Source organism: Panthera pardus, unplaced genomic scaffold, assembly GCF_024362965.1.
Source record: "Panthera pardus isolate Hobbes unplaced genomic scaffold, ASM2436296v1 HiC_scaffold_6, whole genome shotgun sequence".
Lineage (NCBI taxonomy): Eukaryota > Metazoa > Chordata > Mammalia > Carnivora > Felidae > Panthera > Panthera pardus.
The window spans coordinates 128,570,036-128,589,604 of NW_026526991.1; the positions used below are offsets into that span (position 1 = coordinate 128,570,036).

Sequence of the window (19,569 nt, forward strand, 5' to 3'; positions counted from 1 at the left end):
TGGACGGTTAGACGTTCTGACCCCTGACGTCCAGCAGATACATGTAAATCGCTTTCCTCACGATCCCTGCCTCTTCTGTTGGTCCTCACACGACCCCTCGGACTGGCTGTTAGGTTCTGTCCGCGCCCGCTGGGTCAAGGGGTGAGGGATCCCTCGATCGAGCTCTATTCAGTTTCTAGTTTGCTGGAGGGCCCATGGGGAAGCCTGGAAAAAGTTGACGGCCGTCTGGGAGTTGAATCATAGGACAACAGGACCAGAACGGGCTCCACTGGCTGCATTCGGGCTCCCGTGCCTGGCAGACGTTTTTGTCTCTGTAAATTTCTCCGGGGTGACTTTAAACCAGGCTTTACGGGGCCTTAGTATTTGACAGAAGGGAAAGGGGAACTGATGTGTGTTGAGTGCCTGCGGTGTACTCAAAGGCTGGGAGCTTTTTCCGACATTTATAAGTTTGATATATTCTTCACTGCAACCTTGCGAGGGAAAGAGCCGATCTCTTAGTTGTACTGATGAGGCTTAGAGAGAGTAGGTGCTCTGCCCGGAGTCCCACAGCTGAACGAAGCTGCGTTCTCTGGCCTCTGGAATCCTGTCCTCTTCCACCGGCCAGGGGTCCTGAGAGTGCTGCCCTCGGACCGGCAGCTCGAGCATGTGTGGTTTGGGATCTTGTTACAAATGCAGACGCTCCGGCCCATCCATGACTTACTAAATGAGACAAGGGGGGGTGGGGTGGGGTGGGCAGGGCATTGTGTTTTAACAAGGCCTCCAGGGGATTCTGATGTCTGCTCAAGTCTGACAGTCCCTCAACTATAGCCCATGATGCCTCTTCCTCCTTTTGAGTCAGGAGAACCCATAGTCCCAACCACATTGATCTGTGTCCACTCCCATTTCTTGGTCTTCGGGGTGGCAGCTACCCTCTCCGTCCTTATTACAGGTCGTTATGACCCTCCCTCCCATGCCATCCACAGGTCAGGTCCATCACACGTGGTCGGGCAGCTACTGCAAGGCCTCAGGCCCGAGAGTGGCACGGAGATTAATTCATAGGAGAAAGTACATCAGACCTTGTGTTATCTTGGTATCTCCAGTGGCCAAGCCATTTCACCCAAATAAGGAACTTCCCATTTCAGGGTCTTTGTCGGGATGGTCCACATTTTCTGAATCCCGCCCAGTCTCCTCTAATCTGATTATATGACTGTTATTTGCGGGAGGGCAGGCCTGAAAGGAGTGAACGCCCTTGAGCTGGCCTCGAACCCCGCCTGTGTTCCACCACAAAGAGCTAGTGAGGAGGCTGGACAAATTGGAAACCAAGCTGTTTGGGTCCTTGAAGTAAACGTTTATCAGATTGAGGAGGTGGACGGTCGTAAACAACCAGCAACTGTTCTCTGTGATGTGATAGGAAAATGAGAAATGGGTACAAAGTGCCAAAGCCCGCCTTCTGAACAAAACCAAAGAGGAGGCCTTTGAGTCACTCTTGGGGCTTGAAAGTTCTGCGTGAATTCTGTTATTTGTCACTAACGCTTGGGTGTATAGTCGACTGATCTTTGCAATGTATTAATAAGCTACTAATCATGTCTGTGTCAGTTCCTCTCTTTAACATGACCTCTCTTCTCTTCCTTCTTCTGCTTTCCTTTGTTCAGAGAAGCAACAGAAAACTCACCCATTATGGATGGGTCTGAGTCTCCAACTCACCAAAGCACTGATGACTAGAGGTATTGTAAGGGGGTGTTCGGTTCTCCCCGCCCTCCCCCCCTCCCCCCCGCTGCTCACGAGTGTGTGATCTCACATGTGCTGCATGTATCGCCCTTGTCCGCATCGTAATTTCCAGAAGCAGCTTCTGAATGGTGTGGAAGGCGTTATTCTTATGTGGAAGGCGTTATTCTTATGTCTTATTTCTAGATACCTGGGGAACTCTATATGTTTTGACATGAGATGTTAGACATTCCCACTGCTACTTCCCAGAAAAGACCCCACTGTGTGTCGTAGCCCTTCCCAGACTCTGTGTACGCAGATACTTGCAGAAGCTTTTACTGGTGTCATGGTCAATGTCCAGGAAAAGAGGAGCGCCCTACAGTTTACACGGCAAAGCACCAAAACCAGACTGAGTTGATCCAGTCACCTGCACATCACCCCTGCTTTCATCCTGCATTCCTGAGGGACAGATGTATACTCGGCCACATGGCCTGCTGTCCAAAATGTCCCTAGATAAGCATCACCGTCCTCACTACTTGGGAGCTCGTTGGAAATCTGGACTCCTGGGCCTACTGAATTTGAGTCTGCATTTCAACGAGACCCCTGGGTCAATCCAAGGCACATTCCAATTTGCACAGCACTGCCATGGTGGCCATAAAACCCGTGCTACCTTGTCTGGGTCCGGTTACCAGGGACCAGAATCTAACTGGCAGACAAGGCGTTGAAATTTAAATAGCATTGCAAGGGTCAACTAAAAAGATAAGGATACCATTCAGAAGTGGATAAAAAGTTGTAAGCTTATGTAACCAGAAAATTAAAATCCTATGTTCCAGGAACCATGCTGGAGGCCAGAGTTCCAAGGGGAGGGGAAGACCCTGGCTCCAGGGCCATACCTCTTGAACCTAGCCTCCACCTCCACGGCCTGGGGTGGAGGGACCTGGAGAAGGGCCATTGCAGGGGCAAAAACACAGATGCATGAACAAGCAGGGCGTTTGTTTGGTAAACACCATGTTGCTGTAGATAAGGAGCCAGACTTCCACCTAAAAGGTAAGGTAGGATGAGGTAAGGAACAGTTCCGAGGTGGCAGATAGGGGATTAGGAAAACAGGGGCTTAGCCTTGGAGAGGGAGATGGTGTTAAGAAAGCAAACAACATTCTGCTGAGGCAATCTGAAAGATGCTGTTGGCTTTATTCATCAATTTATGAATGAAGCAGCCTCTTGTCTAGCAGAAGAAAGGAGCTCAGAGGAACTAGGCAAAATGAGACTTTTATAGCCAGGAGGGAGAGGGAACAAGGAGGCTACACTAGACAAAAATCGGTTGGATATGGCCAAGTCACTTTCCTTTAGGGAATGGCAGGGGTCTGTCAGGCAGATGCCCTGACTGGTTTAAGATTCCATTTCTGAGAGAGCCGAAGTTCGGTGACGTGGACCTTAGCGTGAGTGACTCCATTTGGGGCCTATTTTCTTGTTTTCAACATGTCCCTCCTTTTGATCCGATTCTCAGCCTGAGAGATGGGATCCCAACTTAAGGCATTAGGGCCGCTTCCCTCTAAAGCTCGGCAGTTCTCGTGGTCTTTTGCCAAATGTCTGTGTGGTATTCGCGGGTCATGACATCAGGTTTGTTCTTTCTGTTGGTCATTCTCTTTGTTCCTTTTCTGAAGTTCTGTTCTTAGGGGGATTATTTGCTAGGTGGTTAATGGCTGCGAACATGGATTGAAACCTTTTGAGGAAAAAAAAAAAAAGGTAGAGAGAGGACTGTCATTATAGCAGGATCGTGCCCACTGTCTAGAGTGCGCATTTAAAAAAATTTTTTTAACGTTTATTTTTTGAGAGAGAGTGCACGTGAGTGGGGGAGAGAGAGAGCAGGACACAGAATCCGAAGCAGGCTCCAGGCTCTGAGCTGTCAGCACAGAGCCCGACGCAGGGCTCGAACTCACAAACTGTGAGATCATGACCCCAGCAGAAGTCGGACGCTTAACCAACGGAGCCCCCCCAGGCGCCCCTCGAGTGCACTTTGGAGCCGTGGTCCCCAAGACCCAAACCAAAGGAAGACCCCACTGAAGGAGTCGCTTTCTTAAGTCAGCTGGCTTGTGTAGTGATCTGGTGTAGCCGCGTGTCAGCTCCCCCAGAAGCATCTATCCCAGTGCAGCAAGTGCTGGTGGCCATGGGGCCACCCTCACGTTGCTCAGCTAAACGATAATCAGGGGCTACCTTAGCGTCAAGAACGACCTCGGCAGAGAGCATAGGAATTACTGGTAGGCAGCTCTTGCTTTAGCGACGGATTCTGCAACATCTTCAGGAGTGCAGGAGAGGTTCCTGATTGTAGCCTCATTTGCTCTTACTCCTGTCTAGGGGGGTTTCTGTCAAGGGAAGCAAACTTTGAATATGAATCCTTCATGCTAATTCCTATTTAAGTCTAAGGCTTGGGACTCCCAAGAGCACCACCACGGAGGCCAGTAAAACTTGAGGGGCTGTAGACCCCACAGGTGGTTTTATCTGGTTACCCTTCCCTTGTGTCCCTGTCTTTGGATAGAGCCTGGATGCAAAGTCCCCTGGGTCAGAGGTTCTTAACCGGGGACTGTGACGTGACGGAGAAGGGGCTGGGTTTGGCCCAGAGAAACCGAAGCAGTGGGAGTGAGGCAGAAGTCTGTGACGGGCAGAACTATGGGATCACAAGCACCATGGGAAATCCAGTCTTTTGGAGGTTAGATGACCTTTCTCTCTGCAGTGGCCTGAGCTATGTGAACAAGCGCATTACCTTTTCAGGGCAGGGCAAGGAAAATGGTGGACAAAATCTTGAAGACCCTTCAGGGTGTAAGACTTAGGTAAAAGATGATCAGAAAGCAAACGAGGAAAGAAACTTTCTTACCCCCCATCTTGGGAAGAAGCAGTCGACATCTCTTGCTGGTCCATTTGAGTTTGAGGTCTCCGGCTTTTGTACCAGACCCAAAGTCAGATGGAGCCTTCCTCAGTTGTGACATAGGCACCCCAGGTTCAACACCTTCTAATTTGGCAGGAATGTCAGCAGTCCAGAGTTCTTGGTAGGGTTCTTTCCATGCGTTTCAGTTTTGCAGAATCATCAGAGTAAAACAATCAAGGGTCTGTAAATGACAAAATGCTAAAGTTCCGATTGTAGTTCACTATAACGGAATTGATGAGGAAATCTGGTTACTTCTGTGATACACACAATTTAAAGATAATAACTAGATGTCTGAATAATATTATACCAGGCCATATCAGATTTCTAGACACTTCATACAATTTTAGACTGTTTATACTAATAATATGATCCATACAAATAATAAGGTTTTTATCACGTATTTGACAATGCTTCCCATGTAGTTTAACACAGCAAATAAACCTAATTAGTATAGCATCTTTTTTTAAGGTGAGAGACAATCCTTTGGGATTTCCCAGGGACACTCTAGGAAAATCTCAAATTTCTAGGGAAATCTCAAAGTTACCTTAAGGTCAGGAAGACACCCTTGAGAATCTGGTTACGGGAAACTGTCTAAATATCAACAGGTTTGAACACAGGACTAAATAGGATCACAGATCATTATGAAAGAATACTTCATTAACATCCTGTCACTTTGGTTAGGTAGATGAAGGCAAATAGACAAAGTAACAGAGTTGTGAACAAAACTTAGCTCTTTTACTAGTGAGAAGACTGGGTTTTCTTATGTAATGGACGCCTTCATAAAGACCACATGAAGCACGATAAATTATTTTGCTACAACACAAAATCTTGGCTGTCCAGGCCGATTACTTGAAAGGTAAATCTTTTACAGTAGCTTATCAAAATCAGACCACATGTCCAAGAAGACTTAGTCCTTTCAAGAGAAAACCAAATTCTATTTTTGCACCCGTGTGCTTTGGATGATAAAACGCATTGGGGCACGGGGGTGGCTGGGTCAGGTAAGTGTCTGACTTCAGCTCAGGTCATGATCTCGCGGTTCAGGAGTTCAAGCCCCACATCACACTGTGTGCTGACAGCTTGGAGCCTGCTGCAGATTCTGTGTGTGTGTGTCTCGCTCTCTGCCCCTCCCCCACTTGCACTCTGTCTCTCTCCCTCTCAAAAATTAACATTTAAAAAAAAACCCTCATTAAAAAACTTAAATCCATTCCCATCTTAGCCAACTTGACCACATATCAAATTCCCTTCGCAAGATTCCTTTTCCACAAACCACCTACCAATTTTTTAGATCCGTTCAGATTTTGTTCCATGGAACAAAAAATTGGTAGATGGTTTGTAGAAAAAAGAATCTTGGGAAGTAATTTGAGAATGTGGTCAAGTTGGCTAAGAGCAACCAGTCATTTTGCTTCACTTGCCTACTTTTCATCCACACTTGTTTCTTTTTATTATTTATAAGTAATTTTAATTACATGTATTGATGAGAATTCTTAACCCTTAGAATTCTTCATTTCTAGTAAAAACTATTAGCAATCGTGAATGGTCTCTTACACTAACGTTCTGTAGATTTGCAAACTTACAAATACACTTCATGATTTCTAGAAGTAAATTCTTCTTCATAGTAAACTTTTCCATATGGCCTGAAACAGGTGTACTAATAGGCCCAAATATCTTTATGGCCTCTGTAAAAGGAAGTGAAAAGTGGATAAATCTGTGTCCAGTAATGAACACTTTAGTATTTTATTTGGAAATGAGTCAGTGAAAGTCCATCCTTAACTTAGCTCACTATAAACTTTCAGGCTTCAAGTGATCAAAAAGATTTTGCAAACTTAAGAGAGAGAGCACAGGGGAGAGGGACAGGAGGAGAAAGCGAGAATCTCCAGCAGGATCTGTGCCTGGAACAGAGCCCGACACAGGACTCTATCTCATGACAGTGAGGTCACGACCTGAGCCAAAATCATGTGTCACACGCTCAAGCAACTGAGCCACCTGGTGACCCCTGGAGACTATTTCTTAAGCAGACTGACCCATAAGCATAACTATTGTTGAAAAGTTCATTTATGAACCTTTATCATCCTTCTGTTTAATTTTCTTGTTCTTAATTTTTAGATTACTCCTAACGTCTCATGAGCATTAGACAGCTGACTGTCATCTTAAATGATCTTTTTGTGGCCAATTCCGTAATAGACAACATGAGCTTATTTGACTTTTAGTTAACCTAGGAAGTAAAGGAGTATTGTATTTCACACTGGTAATTCTAAAGACATGCCTATTGTAATGAAACTAAGCAACTGAAATTAGCTTTCATTTCCCGAAGATTACCCTAGACCACGTGAACTTGAGAAACATTTGGGCTAGCATTTATTCTTCTTAGAGTGTACCTCATCTGTATAGCCCTTGTTTGTCTTTGAGCCAAATAAATAGAGCTCTTGACCAATTCATTTTGTCAGTACCATCCAGAGGCAGAGAAGATCCCACGTGTATCACAGGCACACATACACTTACAAGATCATGGACACAGATACAAAGATCTTAGAACTTGTGTGTGAAATTTTTAGCCACGAGACAGGTGAAATACTGTAAAACTCACCCATTTATAAGAGGATCACATTCACATCATGCTTCTGGTAAAAGGGTGAGTCAAGGGGACTTCAACTTTTCACTGATACTTGTGAAGACAACATTTTCCACCTTGGAGAACACCACTCTCCCACAGTTTTTCCCTTCTGATGAGAACAACCTTGATTCCTAGAGAAAACCAAACACAACACTTCCATCTCTACGGCACAGAGAAAGAACACAAGTTCGGTGAAGAAGGAATATTGTTACCCTAAGGCCAGAATTTTACAACACCCACAAGCCTTTTGAGATGGATAAGGGGAGGTTTGGGGATTGGTAAAAATGATAGGTGGGCTTTGAATTGCTTCCATTTGAATTGCTACATTTCTGTTCTTGCAAAGACTTGAGTTGCAAGACAACAGGTGTTTGTTTTTAACATTTATTTTTGAGGGACAGCACGAGTAGGGAGGGGCAGAGACAGAGAATCCCAGCCAGGCTCCATGCCGTCAGCACAGAGTCCAATGTGGGGCTTGAACTCACGAACTGTGAGATCGTGACCTGCGCCAAAATCAATAGTCAGACACTTAACAATCTGAGCCACCCAGGCACCCCAAGACAACAGTTTTTAATTTCTCAGAATTGGGTTGCAGCCTGAGTGACATCACAGTCTCACCCACCCATCCTGTTATGTTATATTCAGCTTCTTTATCTCAGGGAGATCTTTCTCTAAGATGGAAATCATTAGGTTTCTACTAATTTAGAGCTGCTGATCTTTGTGATGATCTTCTTTCCCTCTGGGTACGTAGTTCCATTTAGTCTAGGGGGGAAGATCTAAAAGAAAGTTTCTGTCAGGCTCTGAATGTCAGCTTCCAATGTAACCAACCTGACCACAGAGCTATTTTACAAGTCCTTTCCTATGTCCTGTCCAGTTTCAGGTGGGACACTCAATATTCCTGGCAGTATGAACCCATGGATGCAAAGGCATCCTCAAAGAGGGTGCAAAGCATACTCCCCTCCTGAGAGATGCACAGCCATTCCCAAAGACGGCCAAAAGGAATACAGGTGTCCCTGGGGAGTAATAGGTCTAGATAAGGCAAGGAAGGGAATATGAAATTTCACAGTCGTCTCTCAAATGGGCACAGCAGAGACTGAGGAAAGGTGCCTCTGGTGAGGATCCCCACCCTTTGCCCGCTTCTGCCACTTCACCAGGACCGCCCCTGCAGGGTCCTCCTAAGCAAGTGGAGCGTACAGCCCTGGTGGCTACCAGAACAGGGCAAGGCTTTCCATAAATTTCAATTTTAGTTTCCCATTGGCTGTTTAATAGGTAGCAGGTTCCCAGAAAAGCCCTGAGTTCTGTCAGCTCTGAGAAGGACTTGTACAGAGGCCCACGTTTGAGGCCAGTAACTGGGCAGACTTTTGGCTATGGTCATGTAGTCCCTTCCGAGCAGAAAGGCAGTTCAGAGGTTTAGCGGACCACGAGTCCTCCAAGGCACAGGAGGGTGGGGGGAAGCATTAAGAGTCACATCAATCTTTAGACTCAGAAGGACCAGTGACTGCACCTTGGTCCAGGAAAATTCCCAAGTGGCACAGAATTTTCCTAATGGGGTTTGAGTGATGCTGTTAGTCTTTTCTACTAGTCCCGGAGGTTGAGGACGATACGGCAAAGCCGCCTCTGAGGTGGAGAAAGGACTACGTGGCCAGGGAAAGGACTTCCAAGGTCACTGTGCAAAACAGGGGGAGGCGCCACATGTAGGGATGATGTCTGCATATAATTTTTTTGCTACAAAACTGGCAGTTTGTTGACAAAAAAAGCTTCTACCCAGTGAAAAACATCTAGACTGTGACCAATATGTATCTGTTCACTTGTTCTTAATGATTATGTTTATGTTAGTCATGAAAATTTCTCAAGACCTTAAACAGCTGGCCAACATCTCAAGCTATCTTTCTGGCTAACAAATTTTGTAACAGAGATGACACGAATTTAAATAACTAGTAAACACGGGTAGAATAAAAGTTGTTTCCTACATTATATTTAATGCTGATAACTCTGAAGACATTACTATTTTAATTAAACCTACAAACCTGAGCCTTTATTTACTGAGGATTTATCCTAGGTCACATGAACTTGGAAAATATGTGTGTTGTTTTTCTATTTGTGACAGTTTTAGAATACGTCATTTAATAAGTACTTCTCTTTAAGCAAATTAATTAAAACTCTTTTACAAATTAAGTTTAGCAATACCGCCCAGAGCCAGAAAAATGTCACGCATTTACAACATCGATCCCTAGACACATAGATGGATAGAGATCCTAATCGCTTTTGTTTTAAATTTTAGCCACGAGACGAGTATGATCATGCAAAAGTCATTCGTTACTAACAGAACAGTTGGAATAATTTCAGGTTACCTGCTCAGACAGCCAAAGCATCTGTAGCAAAGACATTTCAGATGTTCATTGGCCTAAGTTCCAAATAGCTTTCCGCCCCCCACCCCAACCCCTGTCTGATACAAATGACCTCCCTGAAGTTTGCATTTCAAAGAGAGGACCTATCAGCGAAGTTCCTGCAAGTAGAACATTCCCAAGAAGAGCTTTGTTTCTTAAATCCAGATCTCTTAAAATACCTGCAGGCCTTTTGAAATGAATAGAGAAGGTGTGGAAATTGGTAAAAATGGTAAGTGGGATTTGCATTGCTACTACAGCTACCTTTGTTCTGATCAAGACTTGATTTGTTCTAAGACAGGGACCCCTGTTTTTAATTCCTCAGGAAAGTGGGTTGCAACACAGGCCAACCCACCCATCCAGCTACATTATCTTTGGTTTGCTTCTTTATATCAAGGAGATCTTCAACTAGCATGGAAATTAAATGATTCATAATGTTCTACATTTACACCTTTGTCTCTGGTTGTTCTAGTAATGCTTCAGAATGTTTTTCTTTACCTCTGGGTACATAGTTTAATTTTGGCCTAGAGGGGAAAGTTCCCAAAGAAATCGGCATTAGGCTCTGATGGCGACTATGCGCTTTCAGTTTGGCCAACTTCTGACCATAGAGCTACTTAAAATCGTATCTTGTCAGGTTTGAGCTCAAACCATAAATATTCCTGGTAGTATGGAACAACACCGTGGACACACAAGGTGTCCTCAGAGAGGGCACAAAGAACACTACTCTCGAGATCTGGAGCCACTCCCAAAGATGACCAGAACAAAGACCGCCCATTCCCAAGCACTGGCAGTAAGCATTGGAACCCCAACCGGAAATGGAGTTCAACCGGCATTTCTGCCTGACCACACACTGGGGTTCCCAACGCGGTGGTTGCCAAGCCAAGCCCCCAGGACACAGGAAGGCAACAGCTGCCCCTGGGAGGGAAAGGGTCAGTAAGCTGTGGGTCTGGAATTGGGAAGGAAGGGATGTGAAATCTTACCTTCCTCTCTTGAGTGGGCCACGGTAACTTGGGAGAGCAAACTCAGGTCAGGATTCTCACCCTTCTTTTTCCAGGATTCCCATCTGTGGGCTCTGGAGCAAGTGGGGTTCAAAGTACAGAGTGTAACTTGTGCATCTGCCAGAACTTGACAAGGGGTCCCTTTAATTTTAGTTTCCCCTTAGCTGTTCCAGGAATGACTGGTAGTGGTTACAAGAGAATCCCTCAGAATCCCGTCAATCCTGTGAGGGGCCTGTGTGGGGGCCCTCCTCTGACACACTGGTGTGAGTGTGGTCATGTAGTCTCTTCCGGGTGGAAAGACCATTCAGACAGAGGATTAATACTCTGAGGATTCGGGTGTAGAGGTGGAGAAAGGGGAGTCCCAGGAGTCCCGGCAGTCATATGGTCTCATTTTAGGTACCTCTTGGGTCTTTAACTTTCCATTACCCTTTTGCAATCAATCTTCCAATGAAGCAGTTTGGGGATCTTGAAGCCTTCTGGAGGCTTCTGCATGCTGACTGAAATAGGTAACCCGTTCTGTCTGTTTCATTTGGGAACCCTTGCGTTCAAGTGCACTTCTTAAATGAGGGAACTTGTCTAACTGGAACATTCCTTGTAATGACCACTGCAACTCCAAGTTGTCTCCAATACTGCCAGTCCGTGTGCATGAGAGACCGTAACTTTTTTTTTTAGCATAAAACCACTGGGGTTTTGGGGTGAGGGTCACCCTTAGAGCATTGAGATGCCTGGGATCCCATCTTTAGAGTCTTCCCAAGAGCGCCGAATACTTAGGGCGCGGACTTGGGTTTTGTTTGACAGTGTGCCTTTCGTGGGAAACGTCCTCTTCACGGAGGACAGCCTTTGCCCTACTTGTCTGACCTATGACCTGGTGTCCCTTGTTGCACGGAATCGTCTCGTGGGTGGCAAGCGAGCTGCTGTGAAACTTGCTCGTCTGTCCGCGCCTTATCCTTACACAGTGGTCTTGTACTTTGGAGAAGGCGGTCTCTCCTGGCAGCGTCCGTGGTCCAACAGTAAGTTCACTGGCTTGAGGACAGGAGCCATTCCAGGCAGACGTTCACTATGCCGGAGAGAAGTCTCAGTCTCCCGTAAATCGGGCCAGTGTTCAGTTCCCTTCTCCTGAGGACACAGGCATGAGCTTCTCCGTGTCATTTCCTCCGGTTTCATTTTAGGCAGTCCTTTCACACAACAGCCCTGGTGATTCTGGCTTGCTTTATGAACATCCTGCCATCTTTGTAGTCACGTACAGCTTCTGGGACCCACTTCTTAGACATAAAAGCAGTTGTGCCGGGAGGGGGCACACTCAATTCTTTGGAACCGGAGGATCTCATTTCGTTGCCTGAGCCTTAGGTTTGTCAGAGACAAGTTGACAGTTAAGAGGGACGTACCGCTGGGCTGGGAATCTCGGGGTGTTCCACCGTGTACCTCACTGGGTGGAAATTTTCTTGAGGTTGGCGGGTGACCTAGTGTCCATCTAGCCCATTCCGTAACCAGCTTATAATGGTCGAGTTGGGTGGCCACGCGCTCTAACAGCTTTTAGGTGCCCACCGACTTTCCAGCTCTGGTTTCTGAGCTGCCCATTAACAACAGATTTATTATTCCTTTACCTCATGTGCACGCTCACAGACCCGCAGTGAGCAAGGAGAGGATACTGCGGACTGGCCGTGACAAGGCTTTACGTGCGCACCACCCGTGGTTCCCAGCGCACAACTGTGGACTGGACGAGCGCACGTCAGCGGTGGGCGCCGTGGACTAGCCGAGGGCTGGGGACTCAGGTTCCAGGTGGAACCACCTGCCAGCTCAGGCTGAGCGGCTAGGCCCTGGACTGGGGTTACAGAGTAAGCAAGGGCTGAGGACTCGCCCGGCGCCTCCTGGGAGTCCAAACCGAATGTTACCGCTGGACCGGGCAGCCGATTCGATGGGGAGCTTAAGGCCAAGAGGGCAGAGCTCGAAACCGAGAGGTACTTACCCAGGGCCCTCAGAGATGGTGACAAAGAGAACTCAAGGGGTTTGCAGGTACCACGGTCTCTGTTTCTTGTCCCCGAAGCTGGCTGAAGTCCTCTTTGGATCCCACGGCCGCCACCAAACTGTCAAACAAAATTCAACTGAGTAAATTTTACATTTTAAAGTTTAAAGCTTGTTGACTTTACTCAGTCAAGTTGCAACCACACTCCTTGAGGAACTAAAGACAAGCGTCCCCCGTCTTACAAACCCAGGCTCTACAGGAACAGTAACACAGCTCTGGAAACAGTTCACAGCCCACCCCATCGTTTCTTACCAATCCCCAAACCCCCCTATTCATCTCCAAAAGCTTTGCAGATATTTCAAAAGATCAGGATTTAAGAAACAAAATCCTTCTTGGAGAAACTTGCCTTCTTCCCCTGTGTCTTTGAGATGGAAATGCTCTGTCTGGTCTCCTCCTGGAACTATCCCGAAGCCCAGTTCTTTGACGTGCAAACTTCAGGGAGGTCATTCTTGCCAGGAGCAAAGAGCTAGGGGGGAGGCTCCTTAGGATTAAGGCAAATGTCTTCTCTCTGGCTGGCTGAGCAGGTAACCTGAATTTATTCCAACTTCCAGAAACACAGCTTGGATCCAGCTGTTCTTTTAGAAACGGATGCGTTTTACAGGCTCATGCTGGTCTCGTGCTTCTGGGCAACAGGGAGCTGGAGCTTTCTGGTTCTCTAGCTCCCCTTCTGCTTCCTGCTCCCACCAAGAACTGCCTTCTCAGGAGGAAACCCATCCTCCGGGTGTGAGGGCCACGTGGCCTGGCTTGGGCCTCTGCCCTGCTTTGAACCATGACATTGGTGGGTAGATTCGACTTGGCCCGCTTGCCCACCCTGGGGAGAGTGGAGGGCACCACCAGGACGAATGTTAGGGAGGGACCGTCCCCCAAAAAACACTATATGCCCCCTGTGGGCCACCGTATGCCACCTTTTCCCGGAAACACTTTCTCAGTCCCTCAGGCACCATGGCAAGAGTCAGTGTTGTCAGCTTGGGGAGGGAGTTTGCAGGATGGGTGCGATCGAGTTAGCCCTTTACCACTTAAATATCGGAACAGATCTCCGTGGCCAGCATCTTATGGGCCTGGATGGCACTTTTGCTTCTGAAAGCAGCATTAACCCCACTGTATTTCAGGCTTTCCAGGCCCAGGACTCCCATTAAAGGCCACAGTGAGCCACAGATGCTTTGAGTTTTTCCAACTTTCATGGTATGTTTGTTTTTTTTAAGTTGGTTTCTTTTGAGAGAGAGAGCAGAGGAGAGGCAAAGAGAGGGAGGGAGAGAATCCCAAGCAGGCTCCCCACAGCCCTCCTCAAGACTCTTTCTCTCAAACCATGAGATCACGACCTGAGCCGAAATCAAGTGTCGAATGCTTAACCCACTGAGCCACCCAGGTGCCCCTTTCAGTGTTTCAAAAGCCCGATGACAAACATTTACAAAATCCGCAATGCCTTCAGCTCTTTGTTCCTAGAGAGGTCAGCGAATTGAACAGAAAAATGGGTTCAACTGTTGATTCTTACAAACTGGCTCATGGGGCTGCTCTTTAAACTCACTGTTCCCTGTACCATGTTGGATTAGGGTCTCTTCACACATCCCCACCCATAAAGCAGCACCAGCAACAGGGGAGGAAATCAGCTTCCGCCACATATGCAGAATCCTCGTGGTGTTTCCAAAGAGAGATTTCTACCCCAAGATGGGGTGTCAGCCTCGAAAATCCAGCAGTAAAAACACAGAGCTACTAACCGGGTATCACAGACCAACATCATTCACAGGAATGTGGCTTCAGCAGCTGGAGGGTCAAGGCCCACAGTTCCATCCCTGTAGGAGTCCGTACAAACATCTCAGAAGGTACTACGAGTTACGCTAAGAAAAAGGAAAGAGCACACAGGCGACACCAGGCCGCTTTGTGTCATTTCTGAACAGAGTACAGAGTTGAGCCGTGCCAGCCAGCACTGGGCGGGTGGGTGGGGGTTGAGTAGAGGCCTTCACCTTCTCAGGCTGCAGGGGCTGTTCCCAGTCGCTGAGCCAGCCTCTGGGCACCTGCCTAGCAATGCTACCCCTTGGCCATGTTCATGGACATGAAGTTTGACCTTTATCTTGCCCCGAAGGAGCCAGTTTGGGATGAGACAGGGGCTATTTTTCCCAGAAATGATTATTGGCTTTAGTACATCTGTGTAACTATATGTAAAAATTACTTCTCAATGTACATGACAACTTTTTAGGAAGTGTTTTGTTTTCAGTTTAGTTGCCTGTATGTTTTCCAAGCATTTTGATAATCAGAAAACAATGCATGTTACTTAAACAGCACCGACGGGGAACACCTGGGTGGCTCAGTCGGTCAGGCGTCCAGTGCTTGGTTCCAGCTCAGGTCATGATCTCCCCGTTGGTAGGACAGGATCGAGCCCAGCGTCGGGCCCTGCGCTGGCAGGACGGAGCCTGTTTGGGATTCTCTGTCTCTGCCCTTCCCCCGCTTGCACGGTCTCTCTCTGAAAATAAAAAGTAAAGAGCACTGATTCAAAGACTAAACCACTTTCAAAATACCACGTGTTTCACGATCGGGAAGCCTGACATTTTGAACATGCTTCTCCGATAGAATAAAAACCCATGGTCACTCCTGAGGCCTCCTGGAGCAGAACCGAAGCAGCTGTGCTGCGGGAGGAAGAATCCCGTGGAATCCAGCTCTGGGGAGCTTTGGAAGCTCCCACGGCGCAGGCTCACCCCTAGACCCGCTAAACCGGCATCTTGAGGGCAGGACCCGAACAGGAGTACCCTTGAGAGTTCCCAGGTGATTCTGGCACGCAGCCCAGTTTCAGAACCACTGCTTCCATTTTGCCCCATCACGGGCGTTCAAGGCTTTGGTCTCCTCGGTGTGCATTTTTTCCCCCATTTGTGAGCACCTCGTCCATACTCGGCACCGAATTAGGCCCAGTTCCTCGTGCACAGGGAGGACTACCCATCAGGATCAGCCCCCGCCGAACTGAGCATGAACTCCTGAACCCCTAAACCTCGCTCTCCCCTAACCACCCCCTCTCCTTGCCTTCCCTGCAGGAGCTACGCTGATAGCTGTTTCCTGGATTCCTCCCTCTATCCAGAACTAGCCGACGTCCAGTGGTACGGGCAGGAAAAAGCCAAGCCCGGGACCCTCGTGTGAGCCAGCCGGCCTCAATCTGACCGCCTCAACGCCATTCAGAGATCACCTCACTGCCTCTCATTTGCCTTACCCAGACGCACTGTCACCCTGCACCAGCTTCGGCCCTCAGCACTTTTTTTCTCCCGTCTCCGCATTCCCTTCACCCTCAAAAACCTGACTGAGGAGACATTCTGGAAGGTTCCGGTCCCACTGTGTGTCCTCTGGCTCTCTTGCCCACGGAGAGCCAGGCGCCAATCCTCAACGGCACCTTGGTGGCTTCCCCCTGCCGTGACAGCCCCCAGGCCGGGAGCCATCAGGGAAGGTAGCGGACATCAAACTCCTGTGGACAGGTGGCATTGGAAGAGAACAGGAAAGGGGACTCGAGTACAGGGTGATCCAGAAAGACGAAGCTACGGTCGGCCTGCACTCGGTGAAGAGGATGCCTCGCTCGCTCGCGCGGGGGAATATGGGACTCCGTTGACACTTGAAATAGTCCCGGGGTGGGAGGGGGGGAGGGGGGAGTGGCTGTCGGGGGAGGGGGAGAATGAAAAAGGAAGCTTAACATGTCAGAGATGCATCCGAGGATCACAATCAGTTCTATGCTGCCAAAGATTAAAAAAAAAAAAAAAAAAAAAAAAAAAAAAAAATTAAAAATAAAAAAACAAAAAAGAGGGGCCAAGGGGAAGACATTCTTTCTGCAGTGAAACCTTTTAAATTCTCAACGGCTCCTACTCATCACAAGTGCAAGCCCACCACACGTCAATGGTTTCCCCCTCTCTATCCCTCTCTCCCACGTCCCACCCACTGTCTCAGGCCAGAGCCCGGAGAGCTAACCCAGCTGCTGCCCCAGATCCCTGGGAGTGTGGACGGGGAGGAGCAGGTCCGCCTGGTCTGTGCAGGGGCAGGGGGCGGGGGCGGGGCTTCCCGTCCGAGCCCACCACACAAAGCTGCTTTTCTTTTGGGATCTGTAGGAAAGGGAAGGTGGTGATCGCCAAGCGCTTCTCTCTCATTAAAACCACCAGTAAAAGCGTGTCCTGTTTTGCACAAGGTGTTTCGTTTTTCTTTTTTACGGGAAACCAAGGGAAAAGCACATGGCCATCCATTCGAGTGTTCTAACCCTTGTGGCTCATTTTCTATTTGTTAGCACTTGTGTGACAAAGAGCTCAGATCCGACTTCGACTTCTCTCGGCACCCGGCTACCAACGTGTCACTTATTCAAAGAACCCAACTATGCCCTTAGATTTTTATCCCGTGTCTCTCAGCTCAGGCGGAGCAGGGGTGGGGGGGGGGGGGAGAAGGGGGAGAAAGTCCCTGCTCCCAGAGGGCCCGTACGCCTACAGCCTCGTCAGCTACCTTGATGTACCCACATTCGTCTGCAGACACCAAGAGAGGAAGAAAGAAGAGAGAAAAAAGGTGTGTGGGAGCTGCACGTTTACATGTGTTTTGAGCTCTGCTTAATACACAACCGGAAAGCCATCTATCTTCAAAGGCCTCAAAAATACTTTTATAATAATGAGCGCACACTCTTCGTTGGGTTATTCCAAATGGCACAAACACGGTCTCCACAGAGGGGGTACGCTGTGCTTACTGGCACAGGTGGGGGGGGGGGGGCGGGGGAGGGGACGCTTTTTCTCACTTGTAATGACTTCCTATTGCAAAGGCATTTTGACAGCCAGGGACAGGAGCCGGGGTGGGGTAATTTTGTGGGCAAACAGAACCACAGTTAGCTTTAGCGTAAAAAGAAAAATCTTTGGTTTTTTTTTATGTATGTGTAATCCGAGAGTAACGAGGCTCTACCAGACCAGGAGGGTAGGATGGACACTACAATGAATTCAGTGGCAGTGCTCTCCTTCTGCTGTAGCTTGGAAAGCACTGTGGGGTCCCACTGAGGCTGGGACCGCTCTGGGCAACTGAGGGCCCGGTGTCCCCTCTCCGTGCACACCAGCTCTGTGGTGATAACAGCTGGAGAAAGGGACATCCTCACAAAACCTCTGGGGAAACCCTGCAGGAGAAACAAAATTGGTTCCAATGCCATGAAGTGATCGTGGGGAGGGAGGGGATGGGGTTTTCGTTGCCCTTATTTTGATGATCAATCAGAGCTACAGCCCGCAGGTTTTCTTCCTTCCCCATTCAGAATATTCTGCACCGGGCCATCTTTCTTTCTCTCCAGTGACACACAGATAATCAAACTGAACCGTGTGCAGCAGGGCAAGTCAAGAGAGAAACCGAGGAGGTGACAGGGTTACGTGGCTGCGGGGTGACCACGTACCGTAGTTTCAAATCTGGTCTGACGTCCATCGGATCACGCTTTGAGCCCAGTTGGGTTTACGAGGAATGAGAGACGAAAATTCTTCCTCAACGCTTGGGTTTTGGATTCAGGAGGCAGCGAGGAATGGGGTGGGAGGGAAATCCAGGTCAAACAAACACCATTATAGTCTGGTAGTAAAGACGGAGATTAAGTCAAACAGGTTTTACTGTTGAGCTGCGTTCAGTTACTACAAAATGTACATACTGTTAGTCCTTTGAGACCGACATGATTCATGACCAGTGTGGTGGGAAACAATAGCTATTTTGTCCAAGCACTTGCAAGCTCTTCCCAGATCCCGATTTCTTTAAAACAAAGTAAGATGGAGTATAAAGCCCCTGGTCTGATACAAGCCCCTACTGGATTCTTGGGACACGTGTAAGAAATTGCCTGTTTAGCCTGAAGACTGTTGGGTACACCTACATCAGACTTTGTTGTGAGACAGGTGGATTTTTTTTGTTTTGTTTTATTATATGCAGGTGAGTGTTGAAACTGTTAAAATCCCGATTTGTTTTCATTCAGTGTTAGTTCTAAATATAGCAAACCCCCCTCCAGGTGCTATCAGATGACCAGTTACTGCTTAGTTAACTAGGTGTAAAGTTTTACATATACATTAATGTCAATAGTTTATTACACGTTGTGTAAAATGGACTCTAGTTTAATAATGGGGAGAAAGGATTAGGTTGCTCCTGAAACTGACTGTAGAGCATGTAAAATGATTTTACTGGATTCTGTTCAACTGTAATCAATGAAAAGGATGTATGTTGTAGACAAAGTTGCAGAATTAAAAAGAAATCTGCTTTTAATTTATTCTTTTTGTATTAAGAATTTGTATAGTACCTTTACATTTTGCAGAACAGTGTTGTCAACACTTATTAAAGCATTTTCAAAATGAAAAGATCTTGGCTGCCTCTCGGAGATTTTGTTTCTAACCGGTCCGTGCTTCAACAGGCTCCGGGAATCTGTAATTCAGGTGCCTTTGTCCTCCTCGGATTTTTTTTTTCTTTTAAGTCAATCTAAAGCTGATAGATACCCTCACGGTCTTGCTAGATACAGAAGAGCTCAGTTTGTGTCGTAGAGGCTAAGTCTCCCTTTCTCTAATTGCCTTGTTAATTATACAAAGACGACATATTCTCAGTGATGTGCTCCTACCACCAAAAAGGATTAGACGTTAGAGGTCAGTCTCTGGCAGGATGCTTGCTACGTTAGCATGTGTCTCACTGTTCCTTACAAGTAGTTACCCACACGCAGCATGTGCCGGGCCTGGGTCCTGTCCCCACAGAATGGCGGAACCAACGCTGAGGCAATCCGGGGTTTGGGCCATCCTTAGTCTCTCTGTGGTCCCTGGGTCTGTGGAGGAGGCACAGGACCCATCGGGGAGGCAGGCAGGATGCTCAGGCTCTTCACCAGCACTGCTGTTGGACCTGCACTCACACCACAGCTCTCGCTCTGTCACCACCATCTACATCACGTCACCGATGCAGCAGCCAGTTGGGCCCGCAGGCGCAAAGAGCCAGCCCCCTGCTGAAGGACAAAATGGCAACTG

At 47.7% G+C, this 19,569-nt stretch overlaps 1 protein-coding gene and 1 long non-coding RNA gene across 14 annotated transcripts in view; one reads left to right on the plus strand and one right to left on the minus strand.

Moving 5' to 3' along the window:
• The window catches only part of FRMD4A (FERM domain containing 4A), a 607,025-nt gene extending 590,260 nt beyond the window's left edge, over positions 1–16,765 (plus strand). For 10 of the 13 annotated variants that reach the window (XM_053895512.1, XM_053895513.1, XM_053895517.1 and 7 more), the window contains one exon: positions 15,637–16,765. In XM_053895512.1, coding sequence (XP_053751487.1) covers positions 15,637–15,739 — 103 coding nt within the window. In that variant the 3' untranslated portion in view covers positions 15,740–16,765. Of the gene's footprint in view, positions 1–1,631; positions 1,704–15,636 lie in introns of all 13 variants that reach the window. The other 3 variants (XM_053895516.1, XM_053895510.1, XM_053895511.1) reach the window with 1 other exon arrangement.
• On the minus strand, positions 2,847–11,684 carry LOC109273704 (uncharacterized). The gene is made up of 4 exons (XR_002083202.2): positions 10,576–11,684; positions 7,188–7,345; positions 4,553–4,784; positions 2,847–3,403 (listed from the first exon to the last, which is right to left on the minus strand). It is a non-coding gene; the product is annotated as an uncharacterized LOC109273704 (long non-coding RNA).
• Positions 16,766–19,569: the final 2,804 nt, after the last annotated feature.